This window comes from Muscardinus avellanarius (genome assembly GCF_963383645.1).
Source record: "Muscardinus avellanarius genome assembly, chromosome: 12".
Classification (NCBI taxonomy): Eukaryota; Metazoa; Chordata; class Mammalia; order Rodentia; family Gliridae; genus Muscardinus; species Muscardinus avellanarius.
The window spans coordinates 65,210,940-65,238,184 of record NC_137798.1 but is presented as its reverse complement, the minus strand read 5'-3'; the positions used below and the strand labels follow the sequence as shown (position 1 = coordinate 65,238,184).

At 41.6% G+C, this 27,245-nt stretch overlaps 1 protein-coding gene across 2 annotated transcripts; it reads left to right on the top strand.

Moving 5' to 3' along the window:
* Positions 1 to 4,090: 4,090 nt before the first annotated feature.
* Positions 4,091 to 20,811, top strand: DHRS7 (dehydrogenase/reductase 7; the record flags this gene model as incomplete). 2 transcript variants are annotated; one of them, XM_080706765.1, is made up of 7 exons in its annotated part: positions 4,091 to 4,223; positions 11,505 to 11,657; positions 13,367 to 13,473; positions 13,920 to 14,159; positions 17,663 to 17,785; positions 18,723 to 18,938; positions 20,752 to 20,811. In XM_080706765.1, the coding sequence occupies 7 exons, from the start codon at positions 4,091 to 4,093 to the stop codon at positions 20,797 to 20,799; spliced, it is 1,020 nt and encodes a 339-aa protein (XP_080562891.1). In that variant the 3' UTR covers positions 20,800 to 20,811. The 2 variants fall into 2 exon arrangements, with proteins under 2 accessions (XP_080562891.1, XP_080562892.1); XM_080706766.1 differs by lacking the exon at positions 13,920 to 14,159.
* Positions 20,812 to 27,245: the final 6,434 nt, after the last annotated feature.

Sequence of the window (27,245 nt, the reverse complement as noted above, 5' to 3'; positions counted from 1 at the left end):
GAGGCTGAGACAGGAGGATCAAAGGTTCGCAGCCAGCTGCAAGCTACTTAGGCCCTCTGCAACTTAGTGAGACCCTGTTTCCAAATAAAGAATAAAAAAATAGGGCTGGGAGTGTAGTTCAGAGGTAGAATGTCCCTGGGTTCAATCTCCAGTACTGCAAAAAAATAAAATTTTGGATGTTGAAGTTTGTACATTAATTTGTTTTTTCTTTTCCAATGCTAAAGTCACTGTGGCTTTATTATAGCCAGTGAATTAGTCAGGGTCTTCCAGAGAAACAGAGACAGTATGAGGTATAGAAACATGTGGGTGAGAGACAGAAAGGAAGAGATTTAAAGAACCGGTTGATGTGATCGTGAGGTCCAGAAAGGGTAATGTCTGCAAGGCCCATGGAGAGGCTAGAGAATGAAGGCAGAGGTAACACGCAGGTCCAGAGGCAGCCTGGAGGCAGATCTCCTTCTTCCAGGGAACTCAGGCTTTTCCTTTAGAGGCTGCAACTGATTGGACGGAGCCTTATCTAGAAGGGATGGAAGATAATCTGCTTTATTGAATGTCAACTTGTTGAAATATTGGTGACATCTTAATGGTACCTTCACAGCAATATCCGGACTCATGTTTGACCAAACTGGGTATCATGGCCTAGCCAAGTAAACACATATAATTAATCATATCGGTCTGTAAATTAATAAATGGGTGTACTTAATTTTGTTCATGAAAAGTACATACACTGCTAGGAAGGAGACAGGCAGAGTGGACAAAATCATCAGATTAAAAAATAGACACATTTTTAGGCTGGGCGTGGTGGCATACGCTTGTAATCCCCGCACTTGGGAGGCAGAGACAGGAGGATCGCGCAGGTTCAAAGCCAGCTTCGCGCGCTGGCTTAGGAGACCCTGTTTCCAAATAAAAAAAAAATATATATAAAATAGGTCTAGGAGTGTACCCGGAGGTAGAAGGGCTTCCAGGAACCCCAATACCACCAAAAAAAAAAAAAAAAAAAAAAGACACATTTTTGAGACTTTGACATCCAGGACTCACACACAGCTCTACTCTTTAGGGTGGGGCAGGACAAAGATCACTCTTCCTGGCAGGGTTCCCAGACAGGGCCCTGTCACATCCCTCCCTCGCTCCCTACTCCCCACATGTGGAGTTTGTGATGGAGAATCCAATTTCTCCATTCACAGCCTGGCCTGATTTGGGACAATAAATCAAATTCAATCCATTCATTTTACAGACAGAAGACTCAGAGGAAGTGTTTTTATCACTGTGAGACTGGGGTGGTGTTTAAAAACATCTTATTATAAAAGTGGCCAGGCATGGTGGCCCATGCTCATAATCCTGGCGCTTGGAAAGCGGAGACAGGAGGATTGCGCAGGTTCAAAGCCAGCCGTGCTGGCGTAAGAGACCCTGTTTCAAAAATATAAAATAGGTCTGGGAGTGTAGCCTGGAGGTAGAAGGGCTTCCAGGAACCCCAGTACTACCCCCCCAAAATATATCTATTTATATATATATTATATATTATATAAATAATATTACATATATATATATATATATATATATATATATATATATATATATATATATATATGTCTAGGAGTGTAGCCCGAAAGTAGAAGGGTTTCCAGGAACCCCAATACCACCAATAAATAAATAAATAAATAAATAAATAAATAAATATAAAAAATAAAAGTGATGCAGCTTAAGGAAAACAAAACTCACATTGCCAAGGTGACAAGTCAACAAAAGCAATCTCCAGAAATATCACTGCAGGTTGCAACTGAGGTAAAGAATCAGGCAGGATCAAAGTTTCAAGTCTTCACATATTGCTTGGGTCACCTTGAAGCAGCTCACAAAAATTTCTGATTCATCATAGTTTAAACATTTTTGTATGATAAAATGAATAAATAGGTAGGAAAGAGACAGATAGGAAATAGAAGTAAAATATTTTATTTATTTATTGCAGTACTGGGGATTGAGGTCAGGGGCATTCTACTTCTGAGCTCTCAGCCATATTTTTATTTTTTATTTTGAAATAGGATCTCACTAAGTTACAGAAGACCTCACTAAGTAGCTGAGGCTGGCCACAAACCTAAGATCCTCCTGTCTCAGTCTCCAATGTATTGTGATTACAAGTGTGCACCGCCACACCTAGCAAAATTAAACTTTAATGTAAGAACCTGGTACTAAAGTTTCTCATATCCTTACTCCCCAAATGAGTTCTCCTTCCCAGGCCTCTCCCAAATTTCTGGGAAATCTGTACATCCAAGAATTAACCAAAAGAAATTATAGTTGCTCATGCACTCTTAACAAGACAGAAACTGTATCTTGAGAAACCTACAATTTAGGGGACTCTCTAGCCTATGTATTGATCAGATAATGGAGGCCTTGATCAGCCTGAAGCCCTTAAGGATGACCAGACCACCAGAAGCCTACTGGAGACTGAAGGCATCTTCACATGCCTCCTCCTGCCCACCCTTTATGAAAGCCCCCTATATAAAAAAGCCCTGCACCCCTCATAGGGCCTTTCTCATTTTTTGAGGTGGCCTGCATTCTCCCTTGAATGAGTATTTTTTTACTTTCCTAAGTAAATCTGTTAAAAATTATTTTCTGCTGCCAGGCTTGGTGGCGCACGCTTGTAATCCCAGCATTTGAGATGCTGAGACGGGAGGATCATGGTTTGCGGACAGCCTCAGCTACTTATTGAGGCCCTCTGCAACTTAGTGAGACTCTGTTTCAAAATAAAGAATAAAAAGTAGGGCAGGGGGTGTAGCTCGGAGGTCGAATGCCTCTGGGTTTTATCCCCAGACATGCAAAAAAAAAAAAATTTTTTTTTTCTTCTTTGACATAAGCTAAGGACCCTGAGTTGCTGATCCTGGATGTCAACCCTTCCTCCATGATATCTGTATGGCCTTTGTGTACAAGGATAGCCCTGTCTGTGCAGAATATGGAAGCAAGATTCTCTGTCAATCAGATTGGAACCCACGACATGATAATCACAATTGAAAAAGTAAATAATTCCTGAAGAAAATTCATTAGTACCAATAATTAGAAAAGAAAAAATGGATACAATTCTATTTTCTCATTTTAACCTCCCTAGGCATTCTTCCTGGGTCCAGATCATGAAGTCATATGCGCGGGTTGCTAGCGGGCAGGCGCAGCCTCTGGATTCCAATCCTGTGGGTGGCATCACAGTCCCCTGCTCCAGGGCCTAACTTCTGACAGCCACCTCTGAAGCAGTGCTTTTCAGTCCAGACACGGGCAAGTGTCATTGCTTTCCAAACCAAAGCTGACGCGGGCCATCGCATCTCAGCGACTGTGTTAATTTGGAGCTTGGGGTGGTATCTGTCTGTGCTTTGGTTTATCTAGGTTTAAAAAAAAAAAAAAAGGATGAAGGAGGGGCTGGGGAATGTTTGTTCCATAGCAGAGCTTGTGCAAGGCCCCCATGTTCCATCTTTTGCACTGCCAAAGGGGGTGGGGGGTTTATAAAGGTGAATATACCAATGTCAGTCTGGGTACTTGGTACTGGGAGGGACGGAAATGGGGTGGGAGGCAGCAAGTACCATGCGCATGTATGCCATTGTCAACACACATTATGTGAGACTATAATGCACCAATAAAAGCATTTTTTTTTAAAAAAAAGATGAAGACGAGGTCTGCTGCATTCAGAGTATTTTTCTCCCAGGCACTTGAGCCTTAGAAAGCACGAGCACTAAAAAACTATGTTTAAAAGGGAATATTCTTGTCCAGTTGCACCAACAGCAGTGTGGCTCAGTAATTACGTTTTGCGTGCCTTTTGCTCCTCTGGACCACACTTCGCTCGGCGCACGCCCCAGCGAACCCGGCAGCCAGAGCCCGCTTCGGCGGGCGCGCTGGGCTGCAGCGTCCCCGGCTTCCTGGGCGGCGTCCGGGACTTCTTTGGGTTCAGCACCTCTGACTTCCATCGGGGCAGTCAGGGTGGGGAGACCGTCTCGGAGCGTATCTGGCGACAGGGCCCCTCCTCCTTCCCGCCCGCCGGGCGGAGCCGGGAGGCGGCTCTTCGGAGTCCAGGCCGGGGCCCCGTGGTCTTCCCGGAGCAGAACTGCGCGCATCCGCCATGAGCTGGGAGCTGCTGCGCTGGCTGCTGGCGCTGGGCGCGCTGCTCTTCCTGGTGGTGCAGCTGCTGCGCTTCGCGCGGGCCGATGGCGACCTGACCCTGCTGTGGGCCGAGTGGCAGGGGCGACGCCCAGGTGAGGACCCTCGGAGGTCCCGGGATGCGCCCTCCTCCGGCCGGGCGGGGTCCCCCGGAGTGCGCAGAGGCTCTAGGCCACCAGGCTGCGCCTTTGCCGGGGCGGCGGGTGGAGGAGGAGGCCGGGCCCAGGAGGCCATTCTGCCCCTTTGTCGTCCTGTCCAGAAAATGGTAGGGATTCCTTTCCAGCCTAAGACACCTCTGCAGGGGATACTACAAGAAAGCGCTGTACTGAGAGGCCAGCTCCGCACTCCGACTTCTTAGCGGGATTCCTGGGAGCCAGGGGCAGGGGCAGGGTCCGGAGGGGACGTTTGGAGAAATCTGGAGAGCTCCTCTGTCTGGAAGCAAGTCTCCTTGCGAAGAGGCCCGGCGATTCTTCTTCCCGAAGTTGTCTATCTTCTACTTCTCACTCGCCTGGAATTTTGAAATGAAACCTGAGATAATCCCAGTCACCCACACACCTACTCACAATAGTACAGATAGGACACCGGAAAGAACTGATTTGGCAGCCTGCCTGGGGTGGAGCCATTCTTGGCACACCAAGAGGCATGCAGATTACCCCGTTTTTGCCTGTGGCTAAATTCCTTTAACACGTATGCGTGTTTGTATACTAAACAACAAGCTTTGTAGGCAGTGCGTGCGGTACTTTATAAACGTAACTTCCGAACTTTACAAAACTCTTACAAAGTAGACTTTGGTCTTGTGTCCAAATAGGGAAAGGTTAGAGATATTAAATGACCTGCCCAAAGCTGGGCTCTGGATCCTTTAAGGGCTGTCTGTAGATGGGGTTTTCTCAGGACCGAGGTCCCAGCTGGAACATACCCGAAGCTTGTGGTGAAGCTTGGGTGGACAAGAGAACGCAGGTAGCCCAGAGAATAGGCCTTGTCCTCCAAATGGCCTCGGGACAGTGGGGGTTGAAAACTGAAAATTCACTGATATTGAATTCATAGAAAACACAATTTCTGAGCCACGATCCAAGAAGTATGCAAGAAGTATCCAAGAAGTAGGCTGAGGATGGTGCACTTTCTCGGTTTTTTTTGTTTTGGAACCCGGAGCCTGGCAAGCCCTCTACCACTGAGCTTCACCCAGGCCCCTGCCTTTTTTTATTCCTTAAAATCAGGAATTCCAGACACAAAGCAGTTTTATTAACAGTAAGTTTTTCTCTGGACTGATTACCCCGTTTTAGCAAGTGGACTGCAAGTGCCTGGCACTTTCTGCCATTTGGGCCCTGTGGGTGCTTGTGTTTGATCCTCAGGGCTTCCTATTAACTTACGTGGGGTTTTAAATAAAATTAGTTTATTATATTTTTATTACTTAATCCCATAAAAGTTACTTAACCTGTCATATTATGTCTGAAAAAGAAAAAATGTTGACAATATCTTAATGAATACCTAGCAGAAGGGAGAAGTTATTTTCTCTTGTCAAGTCATAGTTAAAAATTAAAGCCTCTAAAATGAATTTTTAAGAGATGTACTGGATATTTTCCCTTTTGCTGGAAAATTATGTTTTAAAGGATTTGCTTTCTTTTTAGGGGCCCTAGGGTGGGTTGAACCCAGGGTCCTTCTACCATGCAGCTGTCTCCCCAGCCCTTTTTTATTCTTTATGTTTACTTTTTAGACAAGGTATCTCTAAGTTGCCCAGGCTGACTTCAAACTTGCTGTCTTACCTCAATCTCTTGAGTAGCTGGGATTACATGCTGCACAGGTTCTGTCTAGTTTTAAACAAGTTTAAACTGAATTACATTCTATTATGTAATTTTTTTTTTTTTTTTTTTTTTTTTTTTTTGGTGGTACTGGGGTTCCTGGAAGCCCTTCTACCTCTGGGCTATGCTCCCAGACCTATTTTTATACTTTTTTATTCGGAAACAGGGTCTCTGAAGCCAGCACGATCCTCCTGTCTCCACCTCCCAAGCGTGGGGATTATAAGCGTGTGCCACCATGCCCGGCTATTATGTAATTTTAAAAATGCACATTGATTTTATACATCATTATTTAAAAAATTAAAAAATTTAAGTTTAATATTAAACTTTCAAAAAGCTTAAGTTAAAATTTAAATTAAAAAGTTTAATTAAAAAATTTAAGTTTAATATTAATTTTTTTTTGTGTGTGGTACTGGGGGTGGAACCCAGAGGCTTTCTACCTCCGAGCTATACTCCCAGACCTATTTTATTTTTACTTGGAAACAGGGTTTCACTAAGTTGCTGAGAGCCTCATTAAGCAGCTGTGGCTGGCTTCAAACCTGTGCGATCCTCCTGTCTCAGCCTCCCAAGTGTGGGGATTACAAGCATGCGCTACCACGCCCGGCAATATCAAACTTTTTAAGCAAATACAGTTAAATGTTAATAGCTTTTAAAGTTTCACTTTTAACTTAATTTTAAGATATATTCATTCTTAGCTGGGCGTGGTGGCACATGCTTGTAATGCCAGTACTTGGGAGGCTGAGACAGGAGGATGGAAGGTTCTCAGCCAGCCTCAGCAGTTTTGTGAGGTTCTCTGCAACTTAGTGAGACCCTTTTTCAAACTAAAGAATAAAAAATAGAGTTAGTGGTATAGCTCAAAGGTATAATGCCCCTGAATTCAACCCCCAGTTCTGAAAATATATATATTCATTCTTAAACTTGCGTTAACAAACAGTAAGCTTAATAGGAATCCTTTTATATATGAAGTGCTGAAATTTTTATAGCACATATTTGGATATGCCATCTATCTATGGAACTAAAATATCACTGGGAGGAGTTTTAGAAAAAGGAAATGTCTAAAATACTCCTATGGGAGGAAAGGATAAAGAAAACACAATTAAGAGAACATGAAAATGATTCAGATTCAAAAAATATTTCAGACCATAAAGATGGGCAGACTCTATTAAGAAAAAAAAAATCCCAAAATATCCACCTTCTCCTTAGATTATCTGATACAAATAAAAAAAGACAGCCGGGTGTGGTGGCGCACGCTTGTAATCCCTCCGCTTGGGAGGCGAAGACACAAGGATCACGCAGGTTCGAAGCCAGCCTCGCTGGCTTAAGAGACCCTGTTTCCAAATAAAATATAAAATAGGTCTGGGAGTGTAGTCCGGAGGTAGAAGGGTTCCACCCCCAGTACAAAAAGAAACACACACACACACACACACACACACACACACACACACACACACAGAGGATATGTGGTAACTGATAAAAAGCTGTCTCCACCAAGGGTCCAGCTGCCCAGTATGCCTCTCTGGAGGAAACCACCCTTTCCTGCTTCCTTCTGTAATAGAAGGAATACCCTGCACTTCCAAACATATATCAAAGGTGGTAAAATTTAAGGGTGAGTGAACTAGACATTGCATTTTGGTCCAGAAAAATCCATGGCACAAGTCCAGAGTGTGAAAAGTGCCAAGAGCAACATGTGTGAGAGAACTCAGGCTTTCGTTGACAGGGATTCGAGAAGCCGTGAAGAGGCTCATGGAACGCAAGGCGAGTCTGGGCCACAGGCCTTCAGTGTCTGAAGCAACAGCCGCCAGCAATGCGCTGGGGAACCGCCTGCGCTGCCACAGTCTGCCACAGAGGCCCTACCTCCTGGGGGACGAGGGAAGCCATGGGGCCAGCTCCCCCTGCTCTGCGCTGGACAGACCCCTTGAGACCCTGTGTCCTGTTTGGCCAGCTGCCTTCAATGGGCACATTGACCAAGTGCAGCAGGGGCGTGAGGAGCGGGGTAAACCTAATGCCCATCCTGTGTGGAGGGGTGGCAGAAATTGGACATGTCCATTTTGCCTTTGAGAAGTAAGGACTCAGGAGGACACACCACTGACTTCAAGGATATGAGGACTGTCCTATGGCAGCCAAGTTCTACTTATTCTTTCTGATAGCAGACGGTAGACCTGCTGCCCACTGCTACCCAAAGGTAGATGGTAAGGCACATCCCTTTAATGGAAGAAAGAACCAGGCTCATCTAAAATTCAGAGGTGACTACCTTCCACATCCCAGGAGGGAATGAAATGGAGACTCATCAATGGCGTAAGGTGGGGTGGTGCACGCTTGTAATCCCCGTGCTTGGGAGGCTGAGACAGGAGGATTACACAGGTTCGAAGCCAGCCTCAGCTACTGAGTGAGGCTCACAGCAACTTAGTGAGACCCTGTTTCCAAATACAATATAAAATAGGTCTGGTGGTATAGCCTGGAGGTAGAAAAGCCCCTGGGTTTCAGCCCCAATACCACACACACAAAAAAAAAAATTAAAATAAAAAATGTACAAATTGGTCTGGGCATTGAACTGTTTATTTTCTACTCTAAGACTCTTATTTTCAGGGGCTCTTCACTAGTGGTCTTTAGGTATGCTAGATTCTATGAAATGGTCAACAAAGTTGGTGCCAAACAAAAATGTTTTCTGTTGAGGATGGGAAGATGAGTGTCAGAAGTGTGATAGTACTCAGCTAAACTCGGCCCTGAAGACTCATTATTTATTTCACATAATAATTACTTATTGTTTTAAAATGAAAATAATCTTGGCTATGGGCTAGTTGGTAAATCCAAAACAAACATTCTCTTTGGAGTCTGAATAGTGGCAAACTGGAATTATGGAGTCACTAAATGATAAAGGTTTTTCTGCACACACATCTGTTATTCCATTGGTGTTTTGTTCTTCCTGCTCAATTATGCCTTTCCTCAGAAGAACTTACATGACAGGAAGGCTTTGGACCCAAAATACAGTATTATGGATATTTCCCATGCTTAGATATTTACAAGGACAACAGTACACACACACACACACACACACACACACACACACACACACACACACACACTTCTTTTTTTTTTGAGGGGTGGGGATGGAACCCAGGGATATTCTACCTCCAAGCTACACCCTCTGTCCTATTTTTTATTTTTTATTTTGAAACAGGGTCTCACTAAGTAGCTGAGGCTGTCCGCAAACCCCAATCCTCCGGTCTCAGCCTCCTGAATGCTGGGATTAAAAGCGTGCACCACCATGCCCGGCTTCTTTATAATTTTTAAGCAGTGGTTTGGTTTTCAAAATATTGACTGTCTTTAGGGCTCGTGATATAGTTCAGTGTTAGAGCACTTCCCTAGCACATGCAAATCCCTGGGTTTAAAATTAGCACTGGAAAGAAAATTGTATTTAAGTCCGTACTCTATGGAATGGTGGATATTATGGGTTTTGGAGCTAGATATACCTGGGCTTAGGCTCCAGCTTTGATAGGGTTCTCAGGCATTTAATAGTTGTTTTTAGAATCCTTTCTGTTTCAGTCTCTCCGGTAGGCACTCAGGCACAATCAGGAATAAGGTAGACAGGGTCCCTGCCTTAATGGAATTTACAGTCCAGTTGGAGTAAATTAACCTTTGTAGACCTCACTTTCCTTTCTATAAAACTGAGATAATACTGTACAATAATAATACAAAAATAAAACAGAACAAAATTATCCTCTGAGTTGATAATACCTATTTCATATGGTTATTGTGAGGGCTTTAATAAGGAAATGTATTAAGTGCATAGGAAATAATGAAAAAACGTTAAGCCATCAGGACTGGTAACCTCATTGCCACTGGCAGGAGATGTTAGCACACAAGTTAATGAGAGCATATTCTATGTTTTGGGAGTATAAAGTTCAGCTGTTACAAACATGTTTGTTGCTGGGTGTGGTGGCACACACTTGTAATCCCCACGCTTGGGAGGCTGAGGAGGATTGCACAGCTTCAAAGCCAGTCTCAGCTACTTAGTGAGGCTCTCAGCAACTTAGTGAGAACCTGTTTCCAAATAAAATATAAAAAATAGGTCTGGGAGTATAGCCCGGAGGTAGAAAGCCCCTGAGTTCCATCCCTGGATCTGCAAAAAAAATAAATAAATAAAAATAATAATAATAATAAAATAAAAAATAAATAAAAACATGTTTGTTATTATTATAGTTGACATTTATTAAGTACTGGTTATGTGCCAGGTTTGTCTGAGTGTTTTTCATGTGTTAACTTGCTCAACAATCCTGTGAAAGGTGTTTATTATTAATTAGTTTTCTGCTCGGGGCCCTGGATGCTCACGTGGGAGATCTCTTTGCTGTGGATGATGGAGCTGGACCATGAACCCTGCAGTCTCTAGCTAACAAGATTTTTAACGTGTTTAATTAAGCAATAATCTAGAATCGCTGATTAAAAATCACAGACATGGTGTTAAGTAATATGTTACTTGCAATTTTGTGTCAGTGACATATTTTAATAAATAAGGTACACCGGAAGTGCACCACAGTGACCCTCTAGGTTCAGACCATGGCTATTGTCTCCTACAGCTCAAATAAACCGCTCCTCATGGTGTTAGTACTGGGGCATTTTCACAGTCTCTAATAGGGAGATAATTCGATAAGCAGAATACAATCTGTGCCTCTCTGTCATTCATCTTGGGTGAACCTCTAGATTCTCCTAGGATGAGAGCTTAGATATTGGGGGAGCCCCTTTAGAAAATGACATTAGCTGACACACATCATATATAATTGGTAAATTCAGAAAATATTACTTTAAAATCCTGGTTGATTACATCATCTCATAGGGGAGCACTTTGTATATTGGGAGTCCTCATCAGTAGCCCCATTTCAAAAAAGTATAACAAAACTAAAAACTGGGTGGACCTGTAGTAGTGGGTATTTAATCTGAATCCCCCAATACACAGATAAGGAAATGAGTCCAGGCAATGAATTTCTGTTCACTTCACTTTACTTTTCTTTATGAAATACATAGAGCCTAGAAGTAACACTACGGAGGCAAAAGGTTTACCTTGAAGTAATCTCTGGAAAATTCAACAAGATTCTAAAATAAGCAAAATGCTGTGTAGATAACTCTTAATTTATAGTCACAGTTTATTTTATTTTATTTTGCGGTACTAGGGATTGAACTCAGAGGCATTCTGAGTTACACCCCAGCCCTATTTTTTTATTTTGAAACAGGGTCTCATAAGTTGCAGAGGGCCTCACTAAATAGCTGAGGCTGTCTGTGAACCGTGATCCTCCTGTCTCAGCCTCCAAATGGCCTCACTAAGTAGATGAGGCTGCCTTTGAACCTGCAATCCTCCTGTCTCAGCCTCCCAAGTACTGGGATTACAAGTGTGCACCACCACGCCTGGCTTATATTTACACTTAATAAAGATTAGGCAGGAGATATTTTCTTAGGATACATAAATTTTTAAGCTGCACATAACAGGTCTTCATATTTAGTAGTAATATTTATTTATTTTTTATATTTGCTAATCTTTGGTGCTTGGGTATAACCCATGACTTATTCAATCCCTCTGGTCTTCCTCCACAGAATGGGAGCTGAGTGACATGGTGGTGTGGGTGACCGGAGCGTCCAGTGGAATTGGCGAGGAGCTGGCTTTCCAGTTGTCTAAACTAGGAGTTTCTCTGGTGCTGTCAGCCAGAAGAGTGCATGAGCTGGAAAGGGTGAAGAGCAAATGCCTGGGTGAGCAAACCTCCACAGTGGCCGGCCACGCTGCTGGAAGGGAGTGCGGCTGGGGGTTAGAGGGGAGCCGGGCTTCTCCCGCCACGCGCCCTGGCTGCAGACACTGGAGTGCTGGAGCCAGGCGGCTTCTTCCATCACCTCTCGTAGTAGCTGCCCTGTCTGTCCCTTCCTCTTTCCTGCCCTGGTCTGCGCCTTTGTGTTCTGATATTGGCACTGGGGCGTGAAGGCCAGTTCTCTCCGGTGCTGCTGGATGATTAGTGACCAGGTGACTTCTGTTTTTATCTTAGAGAAAGAACATGACATATATGTACGTGACCACTACAATTTAGGTAGGAGGGATCCTTACTCATTTTCTAAAATATTAGATGTTAAATCAATATGGGATGAGTTAAGATTTTGTCATATAGAACCAAAGAAAAGGAAGTGAGGTTTAAAATGCAACTTGAGCTACTCTCTTTCCTATCCATATAAGAGGTGAGGGCATTACTGTTTTGATGGTCTGAGTTTTCGTGTAGTTTTGTTCAGGTTGTAAGGAGCCTCAAGTAAAAATGTTATTTCTTCTATGGAATTTAGTACCCAAACTAAGATCATTTAAATTTTTCTGTCAGATCATAGTTGAGGTCATTTCTCCTTGTCATTTTTTTGGGGGGATGGGTGTTGGGGGATAAGGATTGAACTCAAGGACTCACACTTGATCATTCTAGCACTGAACTGCATTCCTAGCCCATTCTATCTGTCATCGTTTTGAAAATCTTATTCTTGCTTTGCTGATGGAGGTGACCTCCCTGCATTGAGAGTTTCTTGCCCATGAAGATTCAGCAAGGCACAAAGCCTCTTTCACCTGTCACAGGCCCTGGTGGCTCTGGCATTTCTTAGGCACTCGCTCCTCTACTGCTGTGACTTGCAAGCCCCTGGCGCTGGTGGAGGGGATGCACCAAGTCCACATTTCACGGTTGGCGTGAGCGCGAGCACCCTTGCTTTCCTTTATCTGTCAGATCCTTGCTGTAAGCCTTTACATTTCTTTAATGCAAAAGATTTCAACTGAGTCTTTTTTTTTTTTTTTACCAGAAGCCTTGTCTCTTTGTTTTCCTATTGGAAGTACTTGTTGTTTTTCTAGGTTAGAGTTCAAGAACAAGTTTCACTTGTTCTTTTGAGGAATGTAAACAGAAAGGGCCAGTTACAACTGGGCACATTGTTTCTAGGTGGGAAGTGGGTGGATTGTGTCCTTTTCCTTAATTGTCTCCTGGAATTCTTGGATTCTGGCTTCTCTATATTGTTTGACTAAGGAGCTCTGAGACTTTTAGGGATCCAAAGTACAAAATGTCATTTTCTGATGGGTGTAAAGCAACCAGTAACCTTTCTGAGGCAAAACATCTGTAACTGCTTCTAAGGTGATTTCACTACAATATTAGGTTTAGCTTGTAGTATAATCCTGGTTTCTGCCGGAGTCTATTATAGAGGTCACTGTATCTACTCACATTGAAGCAGGCCATCCCACAGTGTGTGAAGGCAGCCAGTTTTTGGCTAAGATGTCACCACATCACACCGGGACTCTCTCGGGTCACTGAGCCAGTCTTCCCCAGCGCTGCCCCGAAGTGAGGCTGTCTCTAGTTCCTGTTTCAGGGTGTGTGTTAAACTCCACTGGAGTAGCTGGGAGTGCAGTTGGCTGTGACATGATGACTATGCTAATTTTTAGTGTCTCTATTTAGAGAATGGCCACTTAAAAGAAAAAGATATACTTGTTTTGCCCCTTGACCTGACTGACCGAAGTTCCCACGAGGAAGCAACCCAAGCGATTCTCCAAAAGTTTGGGAGAGTAAGTATGTTTTTTGGGCTCAGGGCATCGTCAAGGCAGCTGCAGAAAAGTTTCCATCTGTGGGGCTCACCTGAGAGCTTTGGGTGGGTGAGGTTCATGCAGCAAGATCAGGCCTATGCATTGGGCCTCTCAATTTCTGAATCTTTGGCTTTAAGTAATTATTTTTCATATTTACCAAGGATTAATTCCTCCATGTAGAGATAAAGAAGCTAAAGGTTCATGGCTCCTTTAATTTTTATGTTATTTACTATTTTACATATAAAGTTACATAAAATGGGAATTCCATGGGTAAGTTCTGATAATTTTATTGTTGCTGACTTTCTGGAATATGTATCATTGTTTCATTGACTCTTTAAGTTAACAATGAACCAACCATCTTTCAGAATTCCATCAATCCATCTGAAAGATATCCCCATTGTTCCCCTGTTCTGATTTTATTTCCCTAGATTGACATTCTGGTCAACAATGGTGGAAGAACACAACGTTCTTTGATTGTGGACACCAGCTTCGATGTGTTCAAGGAGCTGATAGAGCTTAACTACTTAGGGACAGTGTCCTTGACAAAGTGTGTTCTCCCTCACATGATTGAGCGGAAACAAGGAAAGATTGTTGTTGTCAATAGCATTTCTGGTATTGCATCTGTACCTCTTTCTGGTGGATACTGTGCCAGCAAGCAAGCTCTTCGGGTAAGGTGCTCAAACTCAGTTCTGAGAGCGCTAACCTAAATGCCTGTATGGGAATATAGCTATGATTGAGTGAGGTTCTCTGAACGGGGCAGTAATGTGGGGGGACAGGAAGAGAAGAACTCTTGAAGGGGGTATCCCCAGTGGACCTACAGAAGACTCATGCCACATGTGTCTCCAATTTATTCAACAGACATGTATTTAGCACTTGCCCTGTGCTCTGCACTGCAACAGATCTTGGGGATATAAAGATAAGAGTTTCTGCTTTTAGGAAGTGCTTAAGCCGGATGTGTGGCGGGGCACGCCTGTTACTGGGAGGCTGAGACAGGAGGATTGCAGGTTTTGACCAGCCTCAGCAACTTAGCAAGACCCTCTGCAACTTAGCAAGACCCTGTTTCAAAGTAAAAAAATAAAATAGGACTGAGGGTGTAGCTCAGAGGCAGAATGCCCCCTAGGTTCGATCCCCAGTCCCTCACACACAGAGAAAACCAAAACATAGTCAGTCAGCTTGTCACTGTCCTTTGCCTTTCCCTATTCCTGTGACGGCTCCAGGGCAAACTGGGGTCCACTCTTCTTTTCTTCTACACAGACTTCAGGGTGTGCTTTCCCTCCCCAAATATTCACCTTCTTTACTGTCCCCATACTTGTCCACTCTGCGTGGTCTGATTGCACATGCATGTGAGGAGGAGGTAGTGCTGACTGGACATATGCGCTGGGCTTCATATCCCTACTGGGAAAAAAATCTTGTCTCTGTTCCCTTCTGTTTCATTGGAAGAAGAGAGTCTAGCCAAGGCAGAGCCTAGGAGAAGAGCTCAATTTGGGTAATAAAATTTATGAGATGTAAATATTAGAACAGAATGATTTTGTAATGTTGGCCTGACTGGACATGAAGAACTTATAAGGTCATTAGGAAGAGAATAATTAAAGGACACTGCCAAGTTATAATTCTGTTGTTGAAGGTAAGTTGTAGTATCCACTTGGAGAAAGGAGATTCGACAGCTGCACCGTTGTCCTAGTTTCACGGGACCTGAAGCTTTGGTTCCTTATGACATCTCTGCTGGGAAAGGCAGACAGTTGCCGAGGGTGATGCAATGAAATGTAATACTGATGATTTCCTCCCATCGGCAGTGGGCTGTCAGTCACTTCCTGCAGAGGCGTTAGGCCAACTTCAGGAGCAGGTGAGGGAGGCGGCCACCCCTTTGTTAACCAAGGGTCTCATAAGACCTGCAGGATGCTTTCATAAAGCACAGATGAGCTGTCTGGCCTGCCCTCCAAGACAGTTTGTCTTATTTCTGCATCAGGTCCTCTGATAGAATGTGGCAGATTGAGATTCTAGTTGTACCAGTGGTTGAACATGAGACCAGGAGGTTGTTTTGGAAGAACTTTTTGCTTCCTTCTTAGAAAGTTACAGAGTGAGCTTGCTTATGATTGAAAAGTTTCCACATTATAGTAGATATAATTGAAAATAAGAGGTTGAAGCCTTTCAGGAGAGCCTTTCAGCAGACTTAGCATCTGCTGAGTGCTTGAGTGGTGTCCTACCTGCTTTTGTTGAAGGCAAAAGGTTCAGGAGTTCTCTCTTATTTACCAAGCCTTTTTTTTTTTTTTTTTTTTTTTTTGATCCAGGGCTGACAGGCGTGTGTCAGTCTTTGACAGCACGAAACCTCATAGCTCTGTGTTTGTTAGGGGTCAGTATAGAAAAGCTGAGAACTACTTAAAGTTTTCTATACTTTGAAGGCTGAGAGACAGGAGGATCATAGGTTCAAGGACAGCCTCAACAAGTAGTGAGATTCTCATCAAGCTAGTGAGACCCTGTTTATTTCAAAATAAAAATAAGATAGGGTTTGGGGTGTAGCTCAGAGGTAGAATGCCCCAGGGTTCAGTCTCCAATACAGAAATAAAAATAAAGTTTTCCAGTCATAAACAGAAGTATCATGGGTTTGTCGTTAACTATGACTTACAACAATATAGTCTTTGAAAATTCCTAATGTAGGAACAGAGGCAAGGGGACATAGGTTTCTATTTTCTGATAGTTGATTTAGAAATTGCCAATATCTTTAAGCCTAGAAGTTCTAGCTTGTTTTTACAAATGTCATTCAGTAAGTGATCACATTATATTTTTTCCTGTTTTTAATTCGTATGATATGGTTATACACAATAATGGGACTCATTGTTACCTATTTGTACATGAACGTACATAATTTGGTCAGCTTCCTTCCCTAGTACCTCCCCTTTCCTTACCACACTTCCCCGTCAGGGTTCCCTTCTTCCACTTTGCTGGTCTCCCTTCTATTTTCATGACATTCCCTCCCTCTTTTTTTTTTTTTTCTCTAGCTTCCATATATAGTAGAAAACATATAACCCTTGACTTTCTGAATCTGGCTTAGTTAGCTTAACATAATGCTCTCCAGTACCATCCATTTTCCTACACATAACATGATTTGGTTCTTCTTTATGGCTGAGTAAAACTCCACATACACTACTTTTTCTTTATCTGTTCATCTGCTGACAGACACCTATAGGTTGTTTCCATGTTTGCTATCGTGAATCGCAGTGTTATAAACATGGGTATGCATGTATTGCTGTGGTATGCTGACTTTAATTCTTTTGGATAAGGGCTAGCTGGTTCATATGGCTGTTCCATTCCTAGTCTTCTGAGGATCACATTATATATATAAAAATTTTTAAAAATATATATTTTTGGTGGTACTTGGAATGGAACCCAAGGGCCTTCTACCTCCAGGCTATAACCCCAGATCTAGTTTTTAGTTTATTTGGAGGCAGGGTCTCACTAAGTTTCTGAGACCTTCACTAAGCTGCTGAGGCTGGCTTCGAACCTGCCATCCTCCTGTCTCAGCCTCCCAAGTACTGGGGTTACAAGCGTGCACCGCCATGTCCAGCTGGATCATATTATATTTTTAATTAGTCATGTACTAGTTACCACACCCAAAAGGCAAATATTTGCTGAAATGATTCATATTGTTAAAGTAATAATATAAACTGAAAACCCTTAATTCTTTCTATGTGATAATCTCTGTAAGGTACTGATTCCCTTCTGCTCCTTCCCCATTCTTTTCCCCAAACATTGGCTCTTTAGACCACTATAAGGAATGAAGAGAAATCACACCGCAGTGATTTCTGGGGAATATGCACTTTTCTAGAATGGGGAGATGAGGATCAGTGAGTGATGAGTATCAGAAAGTGCAGGGATAGGTTCTCAGTGATCCTGGGCTTGTCTACCTGCAAACCGTTAATAGCAAGAGCCACACATACCAAGGAGGTGGGCTGCTTGCACTTGGGAAGAGCCGAGAATGTCTGTCTGTCTGTCATCCTTTGCCTCTGGTCATACAGTTAAAACTGCCTAACAAGCCAGCATAGTTACACTGGCTGTCCTTCTACTTAGGCATTTCAGAAACTATTTTGATATATCATAAGATATGTGTCTGTATTTAGTTTTTCTTTTCTTGTCTTTTTAAAATATAATTGTTATTTTTTTTTTATCTGTTAAGGGTTTTTTTAATGGTCTCCAAACTGAACTTGCTACATATCCAGGCATAACAGTTTCTAACATTTACCCAGGACCTGTTCAGTCAAATATTGTGAAGAATGCCCTAACTGAAGAAGTCACAAAGGTAAAAATTTTCTTGTGAAATAATTGAAATGCTTTGCTCACTATATCTTGGTGTTGTGTTGTTATATTTCAGGGTTTTTATTTTTTATTTTTTTTATTTTTTTGCGGTACTAGGGATGGAACCCAGGGGCATTCTACCTCCGAGCTACATCCCCAGCCCTGTCTTCTATTCTTTATTTTGAAACAAGGTCTCACTAAATTGCAGAGGTCCTCACTAAGTAGCTGAGTCTGTTCTTGAATGCAATCCTCCTGTCTCAGTCTCCCAAGTACAGGGATTACAAGCATGCGCCACCACGCCCAGCTCTATTTCAGGGTTTTTAGGTCAGAACTGCTTTTGAATTATGCATAAAACTTAGCTCATAGTATTATGAAATTTATTAGGTGGCAGTGTGTTGATATCCAATTTAGCTAGATGGCTCAGTCTTCTTTGGCAAGTGTATGGCTCCTATTAGGTTTTTAAAAATATTACAAAAATGACGGTGGGAATGTAGCTCAGTGGTTGAATGTTCTTTGAGCATGCACAAGGCCCTGGGTTTGACCCCCAACACCACACAAAAAGATAAACCTGAAACATTACAGAAATGTATAGCCCTCTGCCCCCATTAGTGCCTATGGGTATATCTTGGGTCCTGTCTGGCTGAAAAATTCTATGAAATAGCTTAGATTAAAATTAGCATTCACCTAGCCGGGTGTGGTGGCGCACGCTTGTAATCCCCGCCCTTGGGAGGCGGAGACAGGAGGATTGCGCAGGTTCGAAGCCAGCCGTGCTGGCTTAAGAGACCCTGTTTCCAAATAAAAATAAAATAGGTCTGGGAGTGTAGCCCTGAGGTAGACGGGCTCCAGGAACCCCAGTACCACCAAAAACAACAACAAAACAAAACAAAACAAAACAAAAAAAACCCAAAATTGGCATTCACCTAATTGTAAACTTTTCTTAGACCGTAGGCAACAACGAAGGGCAGTCCTTCAAGATGGCAACTAGTCGTTGTGTGCAGCTGATGTTGATTGCCATGGCCAATGATTTGAAAGAAGTTTGGATCGCAGAGCAACCGTTTTTATTAGTGCCATATTTATGGCAATACATGCCAACCTGGGCCTTGTGGATAACCAAGAAATTAGGAAAGAAAAGGATTGAAAACTTTAAGAATGGTCTGGTAAGAGCAGTTTATATGCTTATGACTATTTGTATCAATCTTACAGGAAAGTACACAATATCCCCTTGTTTAAAAATGGTTCTTGCTGACTGTCCACTAATCTCCTGATATAAATACAGAAAGTGTGACAAATTTTCTATCCCCATGCATATCTGAGGGTCACCGTAAACTCTTACTGACTGGTCTTGGAGGAATCTTTTAAAAGTGAAATCACAACAAAGCTTTCCACTGTTTATTTCTACACTTACTGGTTGACCTTGCCAACTCCTTTGCATCCTACCAGTATCAGCCTCCGTCATCACCTCCTTGAAGTGGTCCGTCCTCTCCCTCCAAGTGCCTCAGGACGAGGGCTTCCCAGGTCCCAGGCTTCCTTCAGTCAAAGACTTACTGTACTCTTAAGACGGGCGCACAAGCCGCATGGTCCTTATTCCTTTGACATCATCCCTAAAGGGCTCTGCACATCTAACATGTGCTGATGCCCACATATAAGGAAAGAGGTCAGTTACTCCTTCCTCCTCATTCCTGTAGCAGGCTGTGAGGAATATTATGAACCACTTCTGAGAAAACTGTGACCATCAAAAGAGCTGACTGTATCAACAACACAGCAAATACAATGAGTTAAGATACAAATTATAGATTATGATTGTGCAAAAAAAGGCTATTGTTGCAGATAATTTTTATTGTTAGTTATTCCTTTTGTATACCTTGTTACTACCATGTTTTCAAACTCAGTCTTCTGTGTATGATTTATATAAGGAAGAAACTTACAAAACATGATCATACTATACATGTCACTGTAATCTACTGCTATCTTAAGCAATTCACTTGAATGTCCAATCCACTTGTTATACTTTTAATTTGTTCCTGTTTTTTGTTTTCTTGCAGTACAATTAAAATAAGTTGGGGGCGAGGGACAGAACCCAATAAAATGCTTAGAGATTTAAAATTATAAAATGGTCCATAATTAACTAAGTGTTCAGAGCTTTAAAAAGTCATTAAGGGAGCTTTTCACTGTCCACCGAGTTGTAACTTGGACCAATTTGCTTTGGGCCAAATTATTTCTTAAGTGTTTGGTGATACTGGGGTCTGGTAGTGTGGTATGATTCCAGAGGTAGAGCTTGATCAAAGTTTATACCCTTGTTTTATTCTTTAAATAATATACTATAAGCCACATCCTAGATATTATAAAGTGACCTTTTATTCTTTAAACAATATACTAAAAGTTCGTAAATCATTTCAGATTTATCTCTCATATACTTTCATTCTAAATAATCTGACCTTTTCTTTGTATTTGCTAGGGTAAGTCATTATGGGTATGATATGGTAATCTAGAATAGTATTAATAAGACAGTTCAGTGTTTTAAGAAATTATATGAACAGACACATGGTAGTTATGCATGGAAGAGGAGACAATGATGCTAGTCCTGTTAGAGATACTTGTGTATGGGTCTAGACTTTTCTCTAGGATTTTTAAATTTCATCTTAACAATTTGACTAAAGTTTGTAAGGATTCTTAATAGTGAATCATAATGGTACAGTTCCTCAAAAGAGGATGGAATCCAGGTGCAGGGGCACACGCCTTAATGTTAGCAACTCATAATTTAACAAGACCCCGTCTCAAAAAAAGAAATAAAAAGGGCTGGGGATATCTCTCAGTAATAAAGCACCCCTGGCTTGGATCCCCAGTACCTTAAAACAACAGTAACAACAAACCAACCAATAAAACAGGACTTATGTGAAAGTACTGTGGGAAACAGTAGGAGGGACTGATTCCTATTTTGCAGGATGCAGACTCTTTGTCACTCTTTTGCAGGATGCAGACTCTTCTTATTTTAAATTTTGGAAGACAAAACGTGAGTGAAAGGAGCACTTGCAGTTTTCAGACTACAGGAGAGAAACGGAAAACTTTATAGAAACAGCAAACTTTTTATGCACAGAAGAATAATTGAAGACTAATTTGTAATTTTTTGATACAACTCAACATTTCATGAATAAAAAATAAAAGCTTTCCTTTAATCTTACAAGAAAGGTATTAACACATACTACATTCTTGAATAAAAAGATAATTAAAAGTACTTAGGCATAAATGCTTAAAATCTTCACCATAAAAAATCTAACCAAAAGCTGGGCATGGTGGCGCACGCTTGTAATCCCAGTAATCCCAGCATTCGGGAGGCTGAGACCGGAGGATCGCGGTTCTCAGACAGCCTCAGTTCCTTAGTGAGGTCCTCCACAACTCAGAGAGACCCTGTTTCAAAATAAAGAATAAAAAATTGGGCTGGGGGTGTAAAAAAAAATCTAACCAAAGAATTATAGTAATCTATTTAAAACATGTCTTACTTAGTCCATTTGTGCTTCTGTAACAAAATACCAGAGACTGCATAATTTATAAACAAAATTGTTTTTCACAGTGCTTGTAAGTCCAAGATCGAGGCACCAGCAGGATTGGTGTCTGGAGGGCAGATCTCTGCCTCCAAGGCAGTGGCTCGTGTTGCCTCTTGCAGAGGGGAGGGATGCTGTGTTTTTACGTGGCAGAAGAGATGGAAAGGCAAAAGGGCAACTCTCTTAAGCCCTTTTATTAGGGCACGAGGCTCCTTTCATCTCCTGACAGCCATGCTCCTTACTACTGATGCACTGGGGATTACGTTTCAATATGTATGTTGGGAGAAATAAAACATCCAAAGCACAGCAGCATAAGGGCATGGAGTTTTTCACACACAGCAGAGCACTGGGTGATGAGCAGATAGATATAAAGAAGACCTTGGAATGAGCCTACCTTCAAGAGGCTCGCAGACGCTCAGAAGTGTGGCGTGGTGAAATGATTGTGCTTGAAGCAGTAAGTAGGAAAAATTTCAGCCATGATTTAGTGCTTAGTTAACTCATTTTTTTCTCATACGGCCACTAAGGTGGGTGCTAATAAATTGTAATTTTATTTGTAAATGAAGAAAGAGATGCCCCAAACAACTAGGTATAATGTCCCAAGGTCACAAAGGCAGTGAAGGGTGAAGTCAGGAATAGATTCAGCTCAGGAAGGTGGTGTTGTCAACTCCTTAGTGCTATTAGAATTGATTTTACTTTAATGTTTATCACCATCCAGAAGAAAGCCTGTGTAGGCTGTAGTAGGAAATCAACAGGAGCAGCAAGAAACACATGGTCCTTGTTTCCCAGCAGTTCAAAGTTCAGCTGAGTCCAAGTAGCATGCAGAAAAGAGCTGTGGAATAAGCGTTGGGCATATTGGAGGCCGCTCAGTGCTGTCCCTGGAGGTACCACGTGGGCTACAGAAGGTGGAAATGATGGAGTAAATGTGCTCACGTGAACTCTCACACAACATTGTGCACAGTTGAATATATGTGCATAGGAGACACCGCTCATTTTGCCAGAACGTGTGTGTGTGTGTGTGTGTGTGTGTGTGTATGATAAAAAGATGCCCATTTCAGAGATGGATGATGATGCTGTCATGATGGTTGCTTGGGATGCGTAAGGGATCCCAGTATGCTATGGGGAGAGAACATGGAAAAAGAGAGTTCTTGTATGACCTGTGATGAAAATAGAAGTTAGGATTTATTGAATACACTACACCTGATGTAAAACAGTATTGGACTAATTCTAGAATAAAACAAAGTAACAGCCAGGCCTGGTGGCACAGAAGTTGGGAGGCTGAGACAGGAGGATCTGGGTTTGCAGCGAGACTCAGCTACTTAGCGAGGCCCTCTGCAGCTTAGTGAGAGCCTGTTTCAAAATAAAGAATAAAAAAATCGAGCTAGGGGTGTAGCTCAGAGGTAGAATGCCCCTGGGTTCAATTCCCAGCACCATAAATAAATAAATAAGTAAATAAATAAATAAAAACATCCATGTCAGGAGGCATGACCAAACCTGATAACCCTGGAAGGTCTTCCTGCAGAAGGCTTGATCTGCACCGAGCCTTGACAGGAAGAATTGAGACAGACAAGGAGAAGCTCCCGGAGGCCAGGGAGGGCTCAGTTGTGTTCTGTGTGTCAGTGAGTCCCCAGTGCTCGCCTGGCATCGTGCCGCGGGGTTAAGGGGTGCTGTGGGCCTGCCCAGGCTCCAGCATGCCATGAATGAGAACTACAAGACCAAATGGGATAGAATGAAGGGAAAAGTACTGTGATCAGTTTGTTCACTATTCCAGTCAAGGCAGGGTAAAGGAGGCTTATGAAAATTCAAATATCTTGATGGGTATGGTGGTGCACAGTTGTAATCCCAGCACTTGAGAGTCTGAAACAGGAGGACAAGTCTGAGGCTGGCCTCAACAATTTAGTGAGGAGTAGAATGCCCTGGGTTCAATTCCCAGCAATACGAAAAAAAAAAAAAAAAAAAAAAAAAAAAAAAAAAAAAAAAGAAAAGAGAAAAAAAAAAAAAGACTTACTAGGGGTGCAGTACAGGTTGGAAGTAGAATGTCCCTGGATTCAATCTCCATTGTCCCCCCCAAAAGAACTTTCTAGTTCATCTGTGATATATTTTCCCTGTCATCCTGTCATGTGGTAAGTAGGAAAATGCCATAGAAAAATACAAGCATAGCCAGGCACCTATAATTCCAGTGACTGGGAGGCTGAGACAGGATGACAGATTTGAGGCCAGCTTCAGCAGCTTAGTGAGACCATGTTTCAAAAATAAAATAGGGCTGGAGGTGTGGCCCTGAGGCAGAACACCCCTAGGTTCAATTACCAGTAACCCCTGTCCCCACCACACACACACACACACACACACACACACACACACACACACACACACACGAGGATTGCAGGTTCACGGCCAGCCTCAGCTACTTAGTGAGGTACTCTGCAATGTAGTGAGAATATAAAATAAAGAATATAAAAATAGGCCTGGGGGTGTAGCTCGGAGGCAGAATGCCCCCGAATTTAATCCTCAGTACCACAAAAAAGCTTTATATTATGAATTTAATCTCTGTAATTGTTTTATGCTATTTCACCTCATTGAGTGTTAGTAGTTTGTGGCTTCCAAGAATTAGATTTCTTCTAAATTGCCTAATCTGTGAGTATAAGATTGCTTATAGTATATTTTCAATTATTGCCTGATTTATAGTGTATTCATTTCATTTCTGATATTAATTCTTGTTGCTTCATCTTATTTTTGCCAGGCTTTTCATGGGCTTAATGATTTTTATAAAAAATTAGTTTATGTTTATATGACTTTATTTTTCATTTCACTGATTTTTGCTTTCTTTCTCTTGCTTGTTTAAGGTATATTTTGCCGCTCTTTTTCTAGTTTCTTGTGGTAGGATATAAGTGGTGCTCTAACTTGTGTAGAGACAGTCCCTCATTTCTGATGTATACCATCTTCCTAGGTATGGCCTGCGACTAGAAGACATCTCAGAGACACATGGGGCTACATGGCTCTTGGAGTGAGTGTGTGTGTGTGTGTGTGTGTGTGTGTGTGTGTGTGTGTGTGTATTAGGTGTTTAGAGTAAGGGAACTTTTTCAGGAGGGGAGGACAGGTACTTCTTTCCTTTCTACAATGAGGCGAAAATAATTTTCCTTGTTTCTCATCAATGGAGTGCTTAGCCATCTGCATTGAAAAAACTTCCAGAAGGTCCTTATTGTGTTGCCCTGGGGTTCATGGACTAGGACAAAGGGGGAAGTTCTTATTCACTATGAGGGAATAGGAATTTGTCTCTGATCTGGAACACCCTGTGCACCTTCAGGGTAAGATTAAGAAAATATTAAAAAGCCAACTCAATAATTATAGATGTATATTAATTACATCAAATACCTTTTCTGGATTTATTTAAATGTAATGTTTCTTCTTGAATTCTATTAGTGTGTTTAATTATATTGGCTGATTTTTAAATATTATAGAAACTTTACTTTCTAGGAAGGAACTCAGCTTGATTGATAATACACACACACACACACACACACACACACACACACACTCTTAAAATGTAATTTTTTGAGCTGGGCATGGCGGTGCATGCTTATAATCTCAGTACTTGGGAGGCTTAGATAGGATTGCAGGTTCTCAGCCAGCCTCAGATACTTAGTGAGGCCCTCCAAAACTTAGTGAGAACCTGTTTCAAAATAAAGAATAAAAAAATAGGGTTCGGTGTGTAGCTCAGAGGTAGAATGCTCCTGGGTTCAATCCCCAGTACCCTCTCTGCACATAAATTAATTTTTACATTGATATTTGGGAATAAAATAGTTCTTAATTTCCCTTTCTCTTAACATTCTTTTCAGGTTTTATAATCAAGGTTTTTTGATTCATAAAGAGTTAGGAAGAATTCTTGATTTTTTATACTTTTTTAGAAGATTTTTAGATATTATTTCCTGAGATTATTGGTAAAATATATTGATGAACTCATCCAGGGTTGCAGTTTTCATTATGGAAAGTAAGAAATAACTATAGCTTCAACTTCTCCTTCCCTTCCTTTCTTGTGTTATTGGGGATTGATCCTAGGGGTGTTCTACCTCTGAACTAAATCCCCAGCCCTGTTTTTATTTTTTGAAACAGGATTTTGCTAAGTTGCTGAGGTTGGCTTTGAACTTGTGCTCCTCCTGTCTCAGCCTCAAAAGTACTAGGATGCTAAGTGCACCACTACGCCCAGCTCAACTTCTTTAAAAAATTTTTAAAAGTTTTATATTAGAGCATTATAGCTAAACATCACAATAATATTCATTCTTTTTTTTTATTTTTTTTTTTTTGTTTTTTTTTTGAAACAGGGTCTCACTAAGTTGTGGAGGGCCTCACTAAGTAGCTGAGGCTGTCCATGAACTGTGATCCTCTGGTCTCAGCCTCCTGAATGCTGGGATTACAAGCATGTGCCACCACGCCTGGCTCCATCACAGCAATATTCAAAGTGATACATTCATATATACATATGTCATCCCTTAGTGTGCTTCGCTCTTTTTTTTTTGTAGCAGAGATAGGACCACTCAATTAGGCTGCAGTCTTTGGCATTCCAACCTAATGTATAGTTGTTATCCCCACTCCCTCCATCACTTCCTTGGAGAGCCCTGGACTCCAATTTTTGTCCCCCTAACTCAACAGCAAGGCTGTCAAAAGTGCTACTTAGCTTCTCAGACTTTCAATTATATTTTTCTGACTTGAATGAAAGCAACCCAAATATTGAGTTCAAGTTTTGTTTCTAAATTCATTCTTCCTTGGATCTTGGTGATACAATGTTTTACTATCTCTTGGTTCTCTGATGTCTTTCTTTTTCTTTGCTTAGCTTTTCTAGTTATTCATAAGATGATTGGTATGAATTAGCTATACACTGCTAAAACCTAAAAATAGAAGTAGGTGGGTTTCAGAGAAAATTCAGTAAAGTCAGTTTTTAATATACCAGGTAGAGATATTGAGTAAGTTAGATATAGAGGTCCAGTGTAAAAAGAGAAGTTGAGTTAGGTATATACCTAAATTGAACATCATCAATTTATTGATGAGATTTTAAGTCTTGGGAGAAGATAAGACTCTTTATAATGAATGTGGAATGAGAAAAGGAGACCAAGAACCAACTGTTGTGAAATTTAAAAATTCAAAGTTCAGGTAGAAGAGGAAAAGCAGTAAAGGTGACCGAGAAGGGGTAGCCAGGAAAACTTGAAGAAAATAAAGACAAGTCCCAAAGAAAACACAAAAGATGATTCAGGAAGGGGTGCTCAATGCAACAAAGGCTACTTAGGGGACAACAAGGTGAGACCTAAAGTGGCCAGGTGGTTTGACAATATGAAGATCAATAGTGACCTTGATGAAAACTTCTTTAACTTTGAGGAAGTAGTAGAGAATCCAGACTAGAATGGTTTGACGAATGAAGAAACTTGGCCATGAAAGAAATGGAGAAATATGAGATCATAAGAGGAGAACATAAAGCCAAGGGAAGGCATGGTTTGACATTATTCTAGTAATGAAATTATTCCAATAATTAAAAGCTACTATTTTTTGGGGGGAAAGGAAGTCAAAATTATCAACCAGTAGAATTCTCTGTAATAATCAATCATAAAAGTTGATCATTACAAATGGGCTTGGAAGCAGACATGTCTGTAATCCCAGTACTTGGGAGGCTGAGACAAGAGGATCACAGGTTCATAACTAGCCTAAGCAACATAGTGAGACCCTGTTTAAAAAAAAAAAAAAAAAGGCTCGGAGTGTTGCTCAGAGGTAAAATGCCTCTCTGGTTTAATCCCCAGCAAAAAACCAAAACCAAAACCAAACCAAACCAAAACAAAAACACACACACAACACAGAAGATCATTATAAAGAATTTTTAATGACATAAGAAAATTTTCCTACATGACAAAAACATAAAATTGTCTAGCTAGTCACAATTATGTA